We start from the raw sequence: 19,382 nt of genomic DNA, 5'->3' as shown, positions 1-19,382 counted from the left end.
TTTTAATTATAATTTATATTAAGGTCAGTAAATCAATATTGGTTTGGAAAGGGCAAAAATGCCAACACAAGAACTATAAAAACACATTTAGTTAATCTATTTAAAAGTAGTTATGAATGAAACATTTTGAATACTAAGCATTTATTAAAATGCAATGGCGGACATAAATTATAATGAAGTTGTGCATGATACAACAAATCCTAACAGTCAGATTTTTCAGAGTTAACCAATTGCCAAATAATTTGATTATAGCAATAACTATCTATGACCTTCTTAAACCCTAAGATAGTAGGAACCTCTCACTTCTTCTATAAAGCCCACATTTCCCCCAGTCCTAGAACCTCTAGGGTAGGGTTCATTTTTCTGCATGCTCTCTCAATTCATATCAACTGATATTTCATCTGTTGATCCCAACCTAATCAATGCAACTCGTGTACCACCTCAGCATGCTTCACTTCAGACTGTGTCCAGAGACGTCAGGCATGGAATGGTCAACCCTTCAGCTTCATTACTCAGGAGAGACCTTTCCTTTTTCGTAGGACTCCTTAACTCCATTCCAGGTGGTTCACTTCCTAACAAAGTCCCCAAACCTAGATATAGACCAGGTCCCATGAGACAGGGCACATGTACACATGTAGCCATAAATTAGGGCAAAATATATACCTGAAAGCAAAAGTACACAATAGTCTACAGTGAGTCAATAAATGAAGCAAGTAGAAAGACCTAAAAAGACATCATAAAGTACCTAATGAAATGGTTTCTACTTAGACCTAGATACCCTTCTCACCTACTTCCTATTATACTTACCTTAGTCACTCCACAGTTAAACTTGTCAAAGTAAGGACTACAAAAGCTGAATAAGGGCAAGCGACTGGCATACTTTATTTAATTTTTCCTGGGTGCACTGAATTTATTTTTATTTATTTTTATTATTTATTTATAAAAAGGAGACATTACAAAACCATAGGATAAGAGGGGTACAACTCCACACAATTCCCACTACCAGTTCTCGTATCCCATCCCCTCCCCTGATAGTTTTCCTATTCTTTATCCCTCTGGGAGTATGGACCCAAGGTCCTTGTGGGATGCAGAAGGTGGAAGTTCTGGTTTCTGTAATTGCTTCCCTGCTCAACAAGGGAATTGACTGGTCGATCCATACTCCCAGCCTGTCTCTCTCTTTCCCTAGTGGGGTGGGGCTCTGGGGAAGCGGAGCTTCCAGACATATTGGTGGGGTTGTCTGTCCAGGGAAGTCTGGTCAGCATCATGCTAGCATCTGGAACCTGGTGGCTGAAAAAGAGAGTTAACATACAAAGCCAAACAAATTGTTGACCAATCATGGACCTAAAGGCTGGAATAGTGCAGATGAAGTGTTGGGTAGTCCTCCATTTTGTAGATAGCTAGTAGGCATATTTTAGTTATCTTCCAAAGGGCCTCTGGCTATACTAATTTTATGTTTCTTTTTTTCCCTGAGCCTGAAATCTGATATGCAGGTGGATCCAAATTATTCTCTGGGGAGATGATGTCATGGCTGGAAAAGGGACAGAAAGCTGGATCAAGAAAGAGAGTAGCTCCCTAATATGGGAAAGGGGTATAAATATTATCTACTGTAAAGCCCATTGATTTGATTTGGTCTGAGGCCCATATTCAGCTTAGGAGCCTATGTGACCTCTGCATCCCTATAGATCTGAGCTCACATTCTGTGGTCATCAGTAGGAACATTGCAAGCTGCCCCAATTTCAGGACCTATCTTCCTCAGGTGTAGCACAGAGTATGTTATCTATCCTCCCTTCAGAGGATGGAACATTCTCTACCATTGTTGATCCAAGTTGAGGCCAAGGTCCTTTGGGGGGCCCACAAAGGGTTCTATTTTGTTGTTCCTGATAGAGATGACTGGTAACAATGGGGAGAGGGATTTATTTGAGGTCTAAGCCCATCATGTCTGTTTGGGAATCTCAGGATTCCCCGAATAGGGCCCCAGCTGATGGGGTTGCCTGACAGTAATGCCAATGGACTCCTTGTGGGCCCCCATTGCACCTTGCCCTCATTGTGGATCAACAATGGCAGAGAATGTTCCATCCTCCAAAGAGAGTCTGGATAACATACTCTATCTATCACCTGAGGAAGATGGGTCCTGAAATTGGGGCAGCTTGGAATGTTCCTACTCATGACCACAGAACACTATCTTGGACCTATAGGGTTGCAGAGGTTACATAGGCTCCTATGCTAAATATGGGCCCCAGATCAGATCAAATCGATGGGGTTTGCAGTCAAACAGTATTTATATACCTTTCCCGTATTTGGGAGCTACTCTCTTCCCTGATCCAGCTTTCTAGCCCCCTTTTCCAGCCATGACATCATCTCCCCAGACCATAACTTGAGTCCACCTGTATATCAGATGTCAGGCTCAGGAAAATACTAGTATAGTCATTGGCCCTTTGGAATATAACTAAAATAGGCCTACTAACTATCTACAAAACAGATACTGCCCCCAACTCTTCATCTGAACTATTCCAGCCTTTAGGTTCATGACTAGTCAACAATTTGTTTGGCTTTATATGAACTCTTTTTTTAGCCACCAGGTTCCAGATGCTACCATGATGCCAACTGGACTTCCCTGGGCAGACAACCCCACCAATGTGTCCTGGAGCCCTGCTTCCCCAGAGCCCTTCCCCACTAGCGAAAGAGAGACAGATTAGGAGTAGGGATTGATCTGCCAATGCCCATGTTCAGCAGAGAAGCAATTACAGAAACCAGACCTTCCACCTTCTGCATCCCACAATGACCCTGGGTCCATATTCCCAGAGGGATAAAGAATAGGAAAGCTATCAGGGGAGGGGATGGCATAGGGAATTCTGGTGGTGGGAATTGTGTGGAGTTGTACCCCTCTTATCCTATGGTTTTGTCATCGTTTCCTTTTTACAAATAAAAAAAAATCACTAATAAAATGCAAATTCTGGGGGTCTGGGTTGTGGCACACCTGGCTGAGCACAAGTTACAATGCTTAAGGACCTGTGTTCGAGGCCCCAGTCCCCACCTGCAGGGGAAAAGCTTTGCAAGTGGTGAAGCAGTGTTGCAGGTGTCTCTTTGTCTCTGTCCCTCTCTATCACCCCCTTTCCTCTGAATTTCTGGCTGTCTCTATCCAATAAATAAATAAATAAATAAATAAATATAATAAAAAAATTTTAAATGCAGATTCTCCATAGGATTGGGAAGGGGCTTAAAATTTTACTGTTTTAACAAGTTCCCAGGGGCAACCACCTGGTATACAAAGTTGGAAACTGTAATTTGGAATTCAAAATCAGACTTCATCTATTCCAGTCAGAAAGAGAACAAGGAAAATAAAATTTGACTATGGAAAGGGTTGATTTTTTCAACTGGTAAGACACTAAGTTAAAAGCTCCTAGCTTGTATTAACAATTAGAAACACTGTGGCAACTGAACTAGGAGATCCAAATAGGGTCAAAACATCCTGGGTTACAAAATTTATGCTGTGCTTAGGCAAGGATGGGTTTTAAAATTCTGGTCAATGTGGTCGGTCACTGCTTCCCATAAAAAGAAAGAACCGGAAGGCCCCTTTGCCTCATCTTAACATGCAGGAGTGTTGTAAATCACACCTGAAGGTGGTCCATGAAACCAGAGGACAAGGAACCATAAATAGCTTTCTTCTCAAAAATCTTTTGCTCAAGAGAGCTGAAACCATGTTTTCTGCTAAGAAATGCAACAGGATAGGACTGTTTTGCCCTCAAGAAAAGCCTGAAAAGCTCACAGACTAGAAGAGAGTTCCCTGGGTACCTACTGGGGTTCACTTTGAGACTCCTATGGAAATTTGAGGTTGCACTTGTTCTTTTGAGGATATACTATTAAATGAAGGACTAGTCCAGTTGGTCACTCTATGTCATCGAATGCTGGTCTAATTTTTCCTTGGCAAGTGATGAAAGATCTCTATTTCAATTTGGGTTAACAAGTTCTGTAGGTGAATTCCCAGCTTTCTGTTCTTCTGATTCTCTTCCTGATTCATGAAGAAACAGTTAATAAGAAGCTTAATTTAACAAACTTTTAAGATAAATTGAAAAATAGATATTTCAGGGCTGAGGCAAAGGTGTGCTTCATGTTATCATGTGCAAGGACTGGAGTTAAAATCCCTGGTCCCCACCTGTGGGAGCTGGGTGGCAGTTTCCGGACTGGTAAAGCAGTGGTACAGGAATCTCTTTCTTTCTCCTTCTTTTTTTTTTTTTTTTTTTTGCCTCTAGGGTTTTTGTTGGGGCTTGGTGCTGGACTACAATCCACTACTCCTGGTGGCCATTTTTGCCCTTCATTTTATTCTATAGGACAGAGAGATATTGAGAGTGGGGGGGGGATAGAGAAGGAGAGAGACACCTGAAGGCCTGCTTCACCACTTGTGAAGCATCCCCACTACAGATGGGGAGCAGGGGCTCCAACCCAGGTCTTTGCACATAGTACTATGTGAGCTTAACTGAATGTGTCACCACCGGGTTCCCTGATCTCCCTCTCTATCTCCCACTTCTCTCTCAAATTCTCTTTGCCTTTCTAAAAGAAATCACCTCCAAGAGTAACAAATTCAGTGTGCCAGCACTAAGCCCCAGTGATAATCCTGGCGCTGATAAAGAAAGAAAAATAGACATTTCGTAACTATAAGACGATCTGAAGAGAAAAGGCTAATGCTTCCCCTAGCTAAATTCACAGAAGCTGTGGGATTCCAATAAATAAGCAGGCTGGTCAGCGAAGTTAGATTTCCATATAGCACTAATATGTGAAGTCCTATGATGACAGGGGTTGGAGCAAAAGGGGGGGGGGATGACCTTTCACTTGTATTCAAGCAGGCTGCTCAGTATAAACATCCCAGATGAAACAGATGAGAAAAAGCAAGTATGGGTCTGTAGAGTGAAGAGTAATGTGCCAATCTGGCTGAAGGTGGCAGTCTGGATTTGGCATCTCCCTGGAGGGAATTACTCAATGGATTCTGTATTCCATCCAGCCAGCATGGAAGTGGAGATCAGCTGGTGTGTGTGTGTGTATCAGCTGGTGTGTGTGTGTGTGTGTGTATGTGTGTATCAGCTGGTGTGTGTGTGTGTAGATCAGCTGGTGTGTGTGTATGTAGATCAGCTGGTGTGTGTGTGTGTGTGTGTTTGGGGAGGGTGGCACACCTTATTAAGCACATAGGTTACAATGTGCAAGGACCTGGGTTCGACCCCCTGGTCTCCACCTGCATGGGGAATGCTTCATGAGTAGTAAAGCAGTGTTGCAAGTGTCTCTCTGTCTCTATCCTTCTCTATCACCCCCTTCCTTTTCAATTTCTGGCTGTCTCTATCTGATAACAAATAAAGATAATTAAAAAAGAACAAATGCAGTCTCAAATTTCCATAGGAGTCTCAAAGTGAACCCCAATAGGTACCCAGGGAACTCTCTTCTAGTCTGTGAGCTTTTCAGGCTTTTCTTGAGGGCAAAACAGTCCTATCCTGTTGCATTTCTTAGCAGAAAACATGGTTTCAGCTCTCTTGAGCAAAAGATTTTTGAGAAGAAAGCTATTTATGGTTCCTTGTCCTCTGGTTTCATGGACCACCTTCAGGTGTGATTTAATTAAAAAAGTTTTTTAAAAAAGGGATCAGCTTAGGGGCTCTGTCAGTAACAGTCCTAAGAAATGCTTCCCTCTACCTCCAACTGTAGAACCTAGGATATGAAGAACCAGTGAACAAATATCAGGAGCAGTCAACAAACTTTGTTTCCGCGTGGACTAAATAACTGGAAAATGTTGCTGAAGGATACCAAGAATTCAGCAATGAAAACCAGAAACTTACTGAGTTACTACTTGTTTCTAGCTGACCCAGTGAAACTGAACTCAGCCATTATCTGGCATAGAAGCATTAGAACAGCAAGAACTGTGCACGATTAGTTACAGCAGACTTGGCAGATTTAGCAGAGAGTGTGCTTTCTGAAGATACTTTCTGATTCGATGGCAAGAAACCTACTGTGAGAATCTTTAGTGTGTGGCTGTTACATTTTATTATTATTTTCTTCGCTGTCACCAGGGCTGCTCTGGCACAACTTTTTCAGACAAAGAGAGACAGCAACATAAGAAGAGAAGATAAAATAGTACCAAAACTTCCTCTAGTGCTATGGGAGCCAGTCTTGGACAGGGGTCATGTGTATGCCAAAGTAGGAACACTACCCAAGTGAGCTCTTTTGTTAGTCTTTAACCGTCAAAGTTTAATGTGAGCTTATTACAACCACCTTTTTCCTCTTTTTTTCCAGTGGCCAATTATTATTTCCCCCCCCCCCCGTGGCTAGTTATTCTTATAAGGGATTATTATTGATAAGGTTCCAACCATCTTCCTTAGAGTTCAAGGTTAAGTCATTCACTCATAGGTGGGACTTAAGAAACAAGGGCAGAAACAGAAAACACAAGATAAAACTTGAGTTAGGTTTGGTATATTGTATCAAAGCAATGGGTTCTGAGGAAGGAGGGTCGGTGGATCAGGGTTCTGGGGCATGATGGCAGAAAAGGACCTAAGTTGGGAGTGAGAGTCTTTTATAGACACCTATCATAGATGAAAACTGATTCCCCATGAACATGTTCCCCATGTTCCACAACTGAACTTTAAACCATTAACACCCCCAATAAAGTGATATTAAAAATAATTTTAGCAGCATTTATTTTCTTTGGGGGAGGTTTATAGTGAACAATTACAGTAAATCTTCCTTGGAGATTCAAAAAAAATTAAAGGAATTCATAAACCTTTAGAAATCATCCCATTGATTTCACTCGTAGACAGAAATTGAGAAGTAAGAACAAAGGGGAAACACAAAACAGAACTTAGACTAGGTTAGCACCAAAGTAAAGGACTTTTTTTTGGGGGGGGGGTTCATGGTCTCATGTGCGATGATGGAGGAGGATTTAGGTGGGGGGGGTTAGTGTTTTGGAGAAAACTGATAAATTTTATGCATGTATCAACAACTGTATTTACTGTTGGCTGTAAAACATTAATCATAATAAAATTTTTTTGAAAAAATCACCCCTTCTTATGAAGTTTCCCCTTCTTGTGAAGTTTTTCATTTATTTATTTTCCTTTTTGTTGCCCTTGTTTTTATTGTTGTAGTTGTTGTTATAAATCAATAACATCGTTGTTAGATAGGACAGAGAGAAATGGAGAAAGGAGGGGAAGACAGAGAGAGGGAGAGAAAGATAGACACCTGCAGACCTGCTTCACCACCTATGAAGCGACTCCCCTGCAGGTGGGGAGCTGGGTGCTGGAACAGGGATCGTTAAGCCGGTCCTTGCACTTAACCCGCTGTGCTTCTGCCCAACTCCTCTTGTGAAGTTTTTTTAAAGCTTTTTAAAAATTAATTAATTTATTTTACCTTTTGTTGCCCTTGTTGTTTAACATTGTTGTGGTTATTGATTTCGTTGTTGTTGAATAGGACAGAGAGAAATGGAGAGAGGAGGGAAGGACAGAGGGGGAGAGAAAGACACCTGCAGACCTGTTTCAACACTTGTGAAGCGACTCCCCTGTAGGTGGGGAGCCGGGAGCTCGAACCGGGATCCTTACACTGTTCCTTGCGCTTTGCGCCAGGTGCGCTTAACCTGCTGCACCACCGCCCGTCTCCCTTTTGTGAAATTTTATCAGTCTTCTGTCATAAGAGAGATGCAGTCACTGAGGGCATGACCTTGCCCTGAATAGAAGTGCTGATTTCCTAGAAGATGCTTATTTTCTTGAAATAGTTTCATTTTAACAGTAAAATATATTTTAAGTTTGTCCTTAAAAGTCCTATCATGGTGAGATGAGAAGTTTTACCCATGTGTCAACAACTCTACTTCTTCTTCTTCTAGCGTTTGCCAACAACTCTACTGTAAATCATTAACTCCACAATAAAATAATTTAAAAAAATAACATCCTAATAAACAATGACTGTGGCCAATAAAATTGTGAGTCTTTCTGATCCAATTTCAAGTCATAATGAACTACCTGATATTAGCCAGTGAGGCTAACTTTGGAGACTAGCAAAGCCCATTTAATTGCTTTTGTCTGAAAAACACCAGAAATGGATACTTTATTAGACTGATAGGAGAAAAAGGAATAGTTTCCTAGAATAAATAACATTTAAAAGTAGGTATAATTAACAGAATGACCGACCTCTCATAAAATTCTGGGGAAAATGGGCTGTGGGATAGAGTTCACTTGTTACCATGAACAGAGCCAGATTCCTGTATGATTAAGTAAACTTCATGAGTGGTTAAGCAGTGCTGCACTTGTCTCCCTCTCTCTCCCAACCTCTCTCTTCCTCCTCAATTTATCTGTCTCTGTTGGCAAAAGAAAAACAATAATAAATAAAGCAAAATGTATCATAAAATATATTTAAAAATTTGAGGGGATGTACTTGCAATAACTGAGATTGATTTACTGAGTTTCTCTTAAATCTTCCACTAAAACAGTAGTTAAAAGATGAAAGAAAATTCTCAAACTTTCTGATATATAATGAGTACCAAATATCCTTTCAAAGAGTGAAACTGGATACTGTGTATGATTTGGTCAGACTGGTTAAAATACTGATTATACTGGAAATGCCTGCCCAACTAGGTCCTTAACCATGAACTCTAGATTACTTTATAGGGGAAAGGGAACCATTTACTTTGCATTTATAACTTTTTTTCTTACTCTTAGGGGTTTTTGCACCTATATGATTCCACTATTCCCCAGACTTTCCCTTCTCTTCCCTCCCCTACCCTCTCCTTCCCTCCCCTTCCCCCTTCCCTTCCCTTCTCTTCCTTTCCCTTCCCTTCCCCTCTCTTCCTCTTCCCCTCCTTTCCCTTCCTGTCTCTTTTCTTCTCTTCTCTTCTCTCCACTCCTCTCCTCCCCTCTCCCTTCCCACTCCCTCCCTCCCCCTTTTCCCTCCCCGTCTTCCTCTTCTTTTTTTTTAAATTTCAGATAAAGAAAGAGGGTAGGGGGAGAGAGAAAGAGAAGGAGGAGGGTGAGGAGGAGGAGGGAAGCTAGAGGACAGAGAAGAAAGGAAACAGAGTGGGAAAAGAGAGAAATAGAGACACCATAGCACTACACCACTCATGAAACTTTTCTGGTGCAGATGCTCCTATTGTGGTGACTGTAGACTCAAGTTCAGGTCCTTAAACATAGTAAAGTGTGAGCCCTACTAGTTGCAGTATCTCTTGTCCTTTGTATTTGTAACTTTTAATGATTATAACATACACATTTCTTATGGAATATGAGATGTGTGGAATAGTAAATAGGGAATAGTGAAAGTTACCAGCAATCCTATCTCCCAGAGGTAATTAATGTTGAAGCTTCTTCCCACTTCCCCCAGCATTTATCTTTTTGGCATCCTTTGGATAGCTAAGATTATACCATCCACATGATTCTGTGGTTCTAGGGTTTGAACCTGGGGTCTGCATATGTCAAGGCATGTATCTACCCAGTAAGCTATCTGGTAACCACTTTTTAAAAAAATATTATTTATTTATTTATTACCTTTTGTTGCCCTCATTGTTTTTTTTTTATTATTGTTGTTGTTGCCGTTTTTGGATAGGACAGAGAGAAATGGAGAGAGGAGGAGAAGACAGAGAGGGGGAGAGAAAGATAGACACCTGCAGACCTGCTTCACTGCCTGTGAATCAACTCCCCTGCAGGTGGGGAGCCGGAGGCTTGAACCAGGATCCTTATGCTGGTCCTTGCGCTTAGTGCCACCTGCACTTAACCTGCTGCGCTACTGCCCGACTCCCGGTAATCACTTCTTAAAGAGTCATAGTTTTCTGCTTAAGGACCTGGGTTCAAACTCCCTAGACCTCACCTGCAGGGGGACGCTTCATGAGCAGTGACATAGTGCTATAGGTGTCTCTTTCTCTCTCCCTCTTTATCACCCTCTCCCCTCTTGACTTCCCTTTGCCCCTATAAAATAAATAAATAATTTGTAAAAAACCTTTAAAAAGAGCCATAGTTTTCTCATCTATGAGAGTGACACTATGCTTTCTATTATCAATGTTTCAGGGGGAGATGATGTATCAAAATATGTGTCTGCCTATTCTCTGTATGCTGCAGAGAACAAAACTCACATTGTTGGTGGGCTACATTCAGGCAGTCAGTGATAATATTTTCAGAGCATTCTTGTATGTCAGGCAATGCACAAGGTGGTGAATGCCACTGGAAGGCTTTTTGCTGTTAGAAAATTTAAATCCCAAAGGGAGCGACTGACAGTATCCACTGATGTCAACCAAATGTCAGAGAAGTCAGTGAAGTTCCTTGATAAGTGTCTGTAAGCAACAAATCACCCAGAGAAGTGCCTAAATGGCAAGAATTTAAAAGCTGGCTCACATACCTGCCATCCATCTCGGATTTTCTGATTAAAGATCCCATATTCATAACGAATGCCATATCCATAGGCAGCAAGTCCCAGGGTTGCCATGGAATCCAAGAAGCAGGCTAAATTAATCAGAGCACAAGTGAGAGGCAGTATCACCAAGGTTAGTTAACATTTCAGGTCGTTCTCTAAAAACATAGCAATCTTAAAATATTTTTTTCTAAGAGAAATCGCATTTATATTTTAAAGCAGAGGTTGCTGCACAGCTGGTGATTAATTTCTAGTGACATTTAAATATAAATTCAATGCTATAGAAAATTTAGAAAATGCAAATGTATACAAGGACAAAACACAGTTCATTACCTCAGCGTCTAGAAATAACCACTGTATGTATACAAGTTGGCATTTAATTTGAGAAGTGACAAAGAAGCTGGCCTGCATTAGGTATGTCTGTTATTGTGTCTATCATGCATACTGGCCTTTATAAGGGAAGGCCCCTATATGAAAAGACAAGTCCCAGGAGAGCATAATTCACATCTGGCCACATGACTGACTAGCTGGATAACAGGTAGGAGATGAGGTCCTATAACAAGAATTACTCAGCTCATTCACAATTTTATTACTTGATCTCAACTTGCAAACTGAAGAAGAAACTTAATGCCAGGTGCAAGGCTGAGTTAACCCAGTCAACAAATAATGTAGGTTTGGGGTTTTGCATAAAAGGAGGGCAGAATGATTATCATACTTAGATGTGCATGGTACCAGCTCTGTTGGTCTTCCTCTGTCTCCATGGAGGAACTATTAAATCACTAGATGAGTCAGTCCACCAGCTGAGAATAATCTCAAAGGCAATGTATTCTTTCAGTAGTTGCAATGTTAAAACAAGCATCAAATAATATGAAACACAAATAAATGGACTTCTAGTAACTAGTGTGCATAATATTAAGAGATATTAGAACCATTTCTAAAAGAAAGAATAGATACTATTTTTAATGCTAATAATGTAAAATTTACTTTTGAAGTAGTTACTTTTCAGACTATAGCCTGACACACGTGTCATAGTGCATTTTTATTGTTAAATTTAAATTTCACAAGTACTACATAGTGACTACTCTTTGTAAAAAAGCAAAATGATGCAGATGAAGCCAGCTTCTCCCTTAGGCTCTACCTACAATTCTGCATTGGACACTTGGCAAGGGCACAGAGAGCAGTTTAGTATTCCAAATTCCAGCATCTGTTTGTGGATTTACATGTATCCACACTCACATAAGACATTGTTTTTTAAAAATTACAAACAGTATAGCACTGTGTTTTTAATGCAACCTGCATTTCCCCCCTCTTGTAAGTCTACTTAATCATTTAGATCAATTTTATTCTTTTCAGTTGTTGCATGTCACTGTGTTACATGATATCCTTTTATTTAAGTACCTATCACAACAGGACATTAGGTCATTTATAATCTTTGCCTATACAAACAATAATATATAGTTTTTTCACATGTTTCTTTGTGTATGTTTGTGTGTTTCTTTATGGCAGATGTCAGGAATTAAAATTGCTTCCTCATAGAGATGTATGCTTCCAATTTAATGGAGCTAGTGTTTTAATGTTTCCCTCTATGCTTGCTGAAAAGTCACTTCCTGTGTAAAGAAGTCAAATTGCACCAACATAAAAAAGACATTAATTAACTAAATCATACCAATAATGTAACAGGTATATCATTGCTTGCTAATCTTCCAAAATACAAACCCTCCAGTTCACAAGATATTAGCAAAATGCTAAAGTGGCTCTGAATAGCAGTGAAGTAAATGGGGTTACTCTGGAAACCTATAAGTTCACAGGAAGGATCTGACTAGCTGGTGTTTTAAGCAATATCTCTAGGGTTTTAAGCAATGCTTCTTTTGTTCAAGTTCCCTTCTCTGTCTAAAACCAAAGTGCCAATTCAAAACCAAACTATAACTAAGTTATTTGTATTTCTCCTAAAAAGTCCATTGGGACTTCTAAGCATGATCATATATGCCACCTGAGAGTGCACAATAGCCAGAGAACACAACACATTCAAATGCCACTCACCAGCAAGCCTCCCTAGACCACCATTGCCAAGTCCAGCATCTTCTTCAATTTCTTCTAACTCTTCTATATCCAATCCAAGCTGGTGAAAAAGGAAGATGAGACTGGATGTGGATATAAACTCAGGGAATCTCTGAGAGAGCCTGAAGCTCTGGGAAAGGCATTCCAGCTTATCTGTGCACTCAGTCCTATCAGTTCTCTTGCAACTACTTCTGGCCTTGACAGAGGCTGGTGACTACAGGTGCAAACTATAAAAGATGGCTCAACAGCAACTTGGAGAAGAGTGAGTGCATGCTTTCAATGTTTATTACTGTTACTTTTTAGTTATAGGATCCTATGTAAGCTACTATATCTTTCTATGACTTATTTCCCTTGTTTAAAAACATGAAGCTGTACCACTTTTGAGTTATTATAAATTAAATGAGATTAGAAAACCCTTACAATTATTCCTGTACAGATACATCCTTAATAAATATTGGCTACTGGTAGTCCTTAAAATCATTTGTGTAGGAGTGTTCTATAGAGATAAAACCTCAGAAATAGCCTTAAGATTTTGAAAGCTATAAAAAGGTATAAACTTTCTGGATTTGATTAAAGTTCATCTTTTCATAAACAGAATATATTTACTTAGTAGGATCAGCTTGGGTTGTTAACCTAAAACTACTTAGTGACTCACTAGCTATAGGACCTGGGGCCAGAATTAAGTCAGGGACTGTAGACCCTGTGGCCTGCTGGATGAGGCTAGAATCCTCTTTTCTGGGGGTAAGTAACAGGCTATCAGAGGCCAAGAAGCGCCTGTAACATTGAGCATGGATAGAAATGGCTGCCAGGCAGCTCTCTTTCTCACTCACACAGCTGGAGGCCACAATCATGTTAGAATCTTGGAGCTCTGGTGATTATACTGGACTGTTCACCTTATAATGAGGAAATTGATGGCTTGATAAATTAAGTGACATGTCCTATACTGACTAGATAACAATCTAGCTAAGGTTTGTCTAACAATGGTAAATTATGAAATAATTGCATTCTTATCTGAAAATGGTACAATACAGTATATTGGATGTCATTTAAAATGGCAACATAATCTACCACTTTGGAAAAGTATACATTTGATGTAGCTATGACTGATGACTCAATTTTCCAGGAACCCCTATTTGGATCCATGTACTTAAACCAAGAAATTTTTTTCTCACACAAGTCAAGATAAGTCAATTTTCTAAGAGCTCAAAAATGGACTTATTTTTGTTCTTTGTGGAAGACATTTCAAATTTGTTCCCTATGACTAAAATTTACTGGGGCCCTTGGGCAACTCAACTACTAAAGTCAACACTCAGAACTGTTTAAATAATAAAAAAGAGGTATAAAGTAGGTTAAAAAACTTGAGCAAGTACACATGAGTCATTTAATTATTTTTCTTTTCATATGTGGTGCTGGGTAATGAACCTAAGGCCTTACTAATGTGTGCTAACACTGAGTGGCCTTCCTGGCCCAGTTTTTATTCTCTACTTTCAGTGAGAGAAAGAAAGAAGAGGGAAAGGCACAGCTCCAGTGCTCGTGGAGTTCCCTTGGAGCTGTTTTCAGTGCTCTCACATGGTGCCAGGTATCAAATCCAGGATAGGGCATGAGTTTCACATACTGAACCATCTCCTAATCTGCATTTATTACTTCTATCTGGTTACTTGTTAGTCCAAAGGAGCTATGTTCTTTTCAGCTAATATCAAGGGAAGCAGAAAAAAACAAAAGGGAAGTGGAAAGGAGATATGATGGTTCTTTCAAAAGAAATGAAAAGCCACTTCACATGAAGGAAACCAACACTAACAAGCAGCTGGTTACATGTGGGGGACAATCTCACACCAAGAAAAAGGTGCAGTTCAAACATTTTTTTTCTCATGTAGAATATGTCTTTGCAAATGCTGTACTAATTTCTCCTTCCAAGTGCCTCAAAATTGTTAAGGATTGTTTGTTCTTGGCACAGAAATAGCTAACTCTCGGGAAAAAAAACAATTAAATATGTTAAAAAAACTAGTGTATTAGACTTAAGGAGGGAATGTAGTTCTCATCTCATTAAGCAATAAAGAATGTATGTAACAATGGAATTTTAAAGGTTTATTATTTCCATATATAATTGCTTTGGTATGTAAGTAACAGTCAAGTTGTGGTCATCAATGAAAAACTGTAAAGCTTATTATTTTGATAGCAGAGACTCAAGTGCTGTTTAAAAAGCTTTTACAAATACATTTTTTTTTCCTTTTAGATTGAGGAGGAAGAGAGAAAATGAGAGATATGGTTCACGGAGCTTCCTCTAATGCCATGCATAATGCTTTAATGTGTCAGGGGCTTGAAGGCAAGACCTCACATTCCTTAGATGATAATTTTTAAAATGTAGTTTTCTGAGAAATACTGCCAAAAACTTTATTTGAAAAAAAAAATTCCAAGAGGCCAAAGTGTTTTCCTTCATTTTTTCTTAAACCAGAGATCATCAATAGTTTCTTTTTCTAGTAGTTTTTATTGGCCCTGTCCTTAGAAACAAATTTTCACCATTTTTGCTATAAAAAATGATTTTCTGAGTTGAACTGAAGTTTAATGGGAGAGAGCATTAGCAATATGGAGACAATGTACCTGGTAAATGGCCTCATCACAGGCATTCTGCAGGCCAAGGTTGATCATGGTGTTCTGTAATGTTCGACCCATGTAAAATTCCAAAGAGAGGTAATAAACCCTCTGAAGCAAAGAAAAGAGATGTCACATTAAATTTATAGGGTCAACTTTACTTATCAACATAAAAACTTAAGGTCACCAATAAGAAAAATATAGGTGGGTCTACTTTAGCTTAGGTTCAAATGAGATATATATTCCTCTATATGTATAATGGGATAAGTAAAACCATTACTGATGACTGGCTTTGTCAAAACCATTTTACACGCTACTATGGCTCAGTACTTATATATATATTTTTTATTTACTTATTTATTTATTTATTTATTTATTTTTCCTCCAGGGTTATTGCTGGGCTCAGTGCCTGCACCATGAATCCACCGCTCCTGGAGGCCATTTTCCCCCCTTTTTGTTGCCCTAGTTGTTGCAGCCTCCTAGCGGTTATTATTGCCATTGTTGACGTTGCTTTGTTGTTGGATAGAACAGAGAGAAATGGAGAGAGGAGGGGAAGACAGAGAGAGAGAGGGGAGAGAAAGATAGACACCTGCAGACCTGCTTCACCACCCGTGAAGCGACTCCCCTGCAGGTGGGGAGCCGGGGGCTCGAACCGGGATCCTTACGCCGGTCCCTGCCCTTTGCGCCACGTGCGCTTAACCCACTGCGCCACCGCCCGACTCCTGGCTCAGTACTTATATTTTATCCTCTACCCATGGGTGAAAAGCACATGCTCAACTAATTAAATGTGTGTGTGTGTGTATGTTCTTCTGTCCATGAGAATTATGAATTAAGCATATATTTTAAGGCAAAAAAGAAGTTAGTGTCCTAGTTCATCATTCATTTATAAAATACTTGTAGGATGAGAACCAGGTTGGGTGGCTATGACCATCTCAAGTCAACTAAGAAAGATAAAAATGAATTTTCTCAGGATATTCACTCAATGAATAGAAAGTTATTCCTCTTTGACCAACTGCTGCAATTAATATTACAATTAATTGCCCCAGAATTTAAATTATTATAGAAAATTTATGATTTGGTAATAACTGTAGACTATGTTAGATTTATTAATGTTTGTTCTTGACAAAGTGGGGAAATAGCTGCTAATTTAAAAACCATATACTTGTCGCATAGCAAAAGTTATATAAGTACTATCAGAACTGAAAATGGGAGATGCAAAGATCAGACAACTTAAAAAATTTAAAACTGGGAGTCAGGCAGTAGCGTAGCGGGTTAAGCGCACGTGGCTCAAGGACTGGTTAGGATCCCGGTTAGAGCCCCCAGCTCCCCACCTGCAGGGGAGTCACTTCACAGGCGGTGAAGCAGGTCTGCAGGTGTCTTTCTGTATCTCTTCCTCTCTATCTCCCCCATCTCTCTCAATTTCTCTCTGTCTCTATCCAATAACAAATAAAAAATTAAAAAAATTTAAAACTACAAGCACAGTTTACTAATTAAAAATAGAGCAGTAACTTTATCATCCCTTTTGACAATACCAGCTTCAATTTCTACAAATACAAATAAAAACATCTAAAATCTGTAAATGCACAATATAAAATCACCTCAGATTTTAGGGGCTCCCCATTTTTCAAAAGAAAGAATGAGAAGGAAAAGTGTTTGAGGAAGTCCAAGTCATAAAAGTTATTAATATATTTCAATATGATAAATACCTACCACAATAAGTAACTCATTAGTTGCATCTGTAAAATATTAGTTAAGTAACTGGGTTGAGCCTTCCATCTGTAGCAGGGATATCTCACAAGTGGTGTAGCAAGTCTTTCTCTCTCCCTCTTTACTTCCCCCTCTCCCTCTCAATTTTTTCTTTGTCCTATTAAATAAAATGGGGGTTGGGGAGAATGTTGAATTCACCTTCTTCACTTCATCTTGGATAGAGTTTGAAGGAATTATGTTGACATAAGTCAGAGGAAGATAAATATGGGATGATTTTACTTATGGACAGAAGTTGAAAAAATAAGGACAAAAAGGGGAAATACAAAGTAGAACTTGGACTGGGTTTGGTGTATTAACCAAAGTAAAGGACTCTGAGGGATGGGGGTGTGAATAAAAAGAAAAGAAATGTGCAATGGAGGTTAGATGAAATAAGTACTGGGTCAAGAACTGGTATGTATACAATTTGCCCAAAGATACTGGAAATGAAACTGTTTAAAGATGTCAAACTGGCTGAGTAAACTATGTTTGCTAGGAACAGTCAACTGCATGCTGCCAACTTGACCACTTTTGTGAAGTAAGAAAACCATCTAGAAAATCAGTAGTCAGGGTGTTATTTAGGTGAAGAAGTAAGGGTGAAGGTGAGTGGGTAATTCCAAGGGTCTTGAGAAATTAATAGAATGTGGCAACCTGTTGAATGGAAAATGCAGCTAGCCATCAAAGTTGAAGTTCAAGTTTTTTTTATTATTTTATTTTCCCTTTTGTTGCCCTTGTTGTTTATTGTTGTTGTTGCTGTCGTTGTTGTTTGATAGGGCAGACAGAAATGGAGAGAAGAGGGGAAGACAGAGAGGGGAGAGAAAGACAGACACGTGCAGATTTGCTTCACCACCTGTGAAGGTGAAGGTGAAGGAGCCACTCTGCTGGTGGGGAGCAGGCGGTTCGAACCGGGATCCATCCCTACACGGGTCCTTGCGCTTTGCGCCATTTGCGCTTAACCCGCGGAGTCACAGCCCCGCTCCCGAAGTTAAAGTTTTCTGCCTGGTTAGATGTTAGGATGACAATGCCACTAAACACAGAAGATAGGGCAGGACCGCGTGTGTGTACTCGTGGGGTAATGATCTCAGTTCAAGGAAACAGGAAGAGATCTAGGTATGCTCCCATGCACTGAGAAACACAGGCATTGAGTTATAAATAAAATTAAAGTTAGAAATTCAGAATTGGAATTCATCTGTACTTTGAGTAGAGTAGTGGAGGTGGAAAATAAGATTTGGCATGCCTGCTAGGTCTGCTGTCCCCTCAATGTTTACCATCATAATATGTAGAAAAAGGAGGGTTCAGGGAAGAAAGTAGCCAGGGAGCCAAGGAAACTAGAAAGTATTATATAAGACACTGAAGAGGAAATGGTATTAAATGACAATGGAGGAGACTGGGGTTGATGAGTTGGGGGAGAGGTTCTGTAATATGCCTAATCATTTCACTTTTCAGCTCAAAAAATTAAAAGATATTTTTTGTAAAGATTATTATGTATTGCTATGAAAGAGCAAATAGAGCATAGCTCAGCTCTGTCATATGGTGATAATAAGGAACTGAACCTAGAATTTGTCAGACTTTAGGCATGCAAGTCCTGTGCTCTAGTGTTGATGTAGTTCCCCAGCTTTAAAATGATTTCTTTTCTTTCTTCTCTCCTTCTTCCTTACCTTTCTTTCATTTTTTTAATTAGAGCTCTGGTTTATAGTGGTGGTGGTGTTGAACCTGGGTCTTTGGAGTCTCAGGCATGAAAGTCTTTTGCATAACAATTATGCTATCCTTCCTGCTCTAAAACCATTTTTTTCCCTAAAAATGATTTTAAGACATGCAAATAAAGATACAGTAAATATATAATATACAAAAGCACTTCCCAAGGCTCTATATAGCAGTTGCTACCTCTGGGCAGAAACCTAGGATCTGCAGTGAGGAAGAATTATTTCCCATTTGAAATCTTCATTGTAACTATAATTTCTTACTGTGAGACTTCGTTTGCTCAGGAAATCTTTCAGCATTGAGTTTCCAGTCTATTCTTTCATTCTTCTTCATGCCTTTACATACCAAGAACGTTTCCAGGGGAGGTTTATATGTATTATGCACAACCTCTAATATATAACTTTCACCTTTTCCAACAGGCCTCCAACCAGCGGTTTCCTTTCCCAATACAGATTTACACCCACTTCCCTCGAGCCCTCAGAGCTGGTTTCTCTGCACAACATAATCCGTCCTCCTGTCAGGGCCTCCAGAGATTAGCCAGGGGCAGAAAGTGACTGTGTGCCCCACGGCACTCTCCAATCTTCAGCCCTTGCTTCAAGTGCAGGGAGCCCTTTCTCAGCTGCCAGGGCGGTTTTAGGGCTCACAACACGTCCAGGCCCATGTCGACTATTCCACAGCAATTAAATCAGTCCGGGAGCTCAATGACCTATTCCTGAGGCGAGGGGGCAGGCAAAGCTCTGCCCCTGGGTCATGCCCTCCGCACCCCTCACCCCCTTTCTCATCCAACACTCTGTCAGTCTTTGTGCTCTGGGTATTCGCCACACACTCTATCTAGCCCTCCAGAGTCACAAATAGTGAGGGACCTTCCACGCAACTTCTCTTTGCTGCCTCCCTCCCCGAGTTCACAGTCAGGGGCCTGGTATGCACTCAGGAGGTGC

At 40.0% G+C, this 19,382-nt stretch overlaps 1 protein-coding gene across 1 annotated transcript in view; it reads right to left on the bottom strand.

The window, feature by feature from the left end:
- PYGL (glycogen phosphorylase L) overlaps positions 1-19,382 on the bottom strand; it is a 40,230-nt gene that overhangs the window by 20,025 nt on the left and 823 nt on the right. Inside the window, exons 2-4 of the mRNA XM_007536037.3 lie at positions 15,010-15,111; positions 12,394-12,472; positions 10,342-10,445 (exon numbers count right to left, since the gene is read on the bottom strand). Coding sequence (XP_007536099.2) covers positions 10,342-10,445; positions 12,394-12,472; positions 15,010-15,111 — 285 coding nt within the window. The remainder of the gene's footprint in view (positions 1-10,341; positions 10,446-12,393; positions 12,473-15,009; positions 15,112-19,382) is intronic.

Source organism: Erinaceus europaeus, chromosome 16 (assembly GCF_950295315.1).
Source record: "Erinaceus europaeus chromosome 16, mEriEur2.1, whole genome shotgun sequence".
In the NCBI taxonomy this organism is placed as follows: domain Eukaryota; kingdom Metazoa; phylum Chordata; class Mammalia; order Eulipotyphla; family Erinaceidae; genus Erinaceus; species Erinaceus europaeus.
The sequence above is the reverse complement of the archived record's forward strand: the minus strand, read 5'-3'. Positions and strand labels throughout refer to the sequence as shown.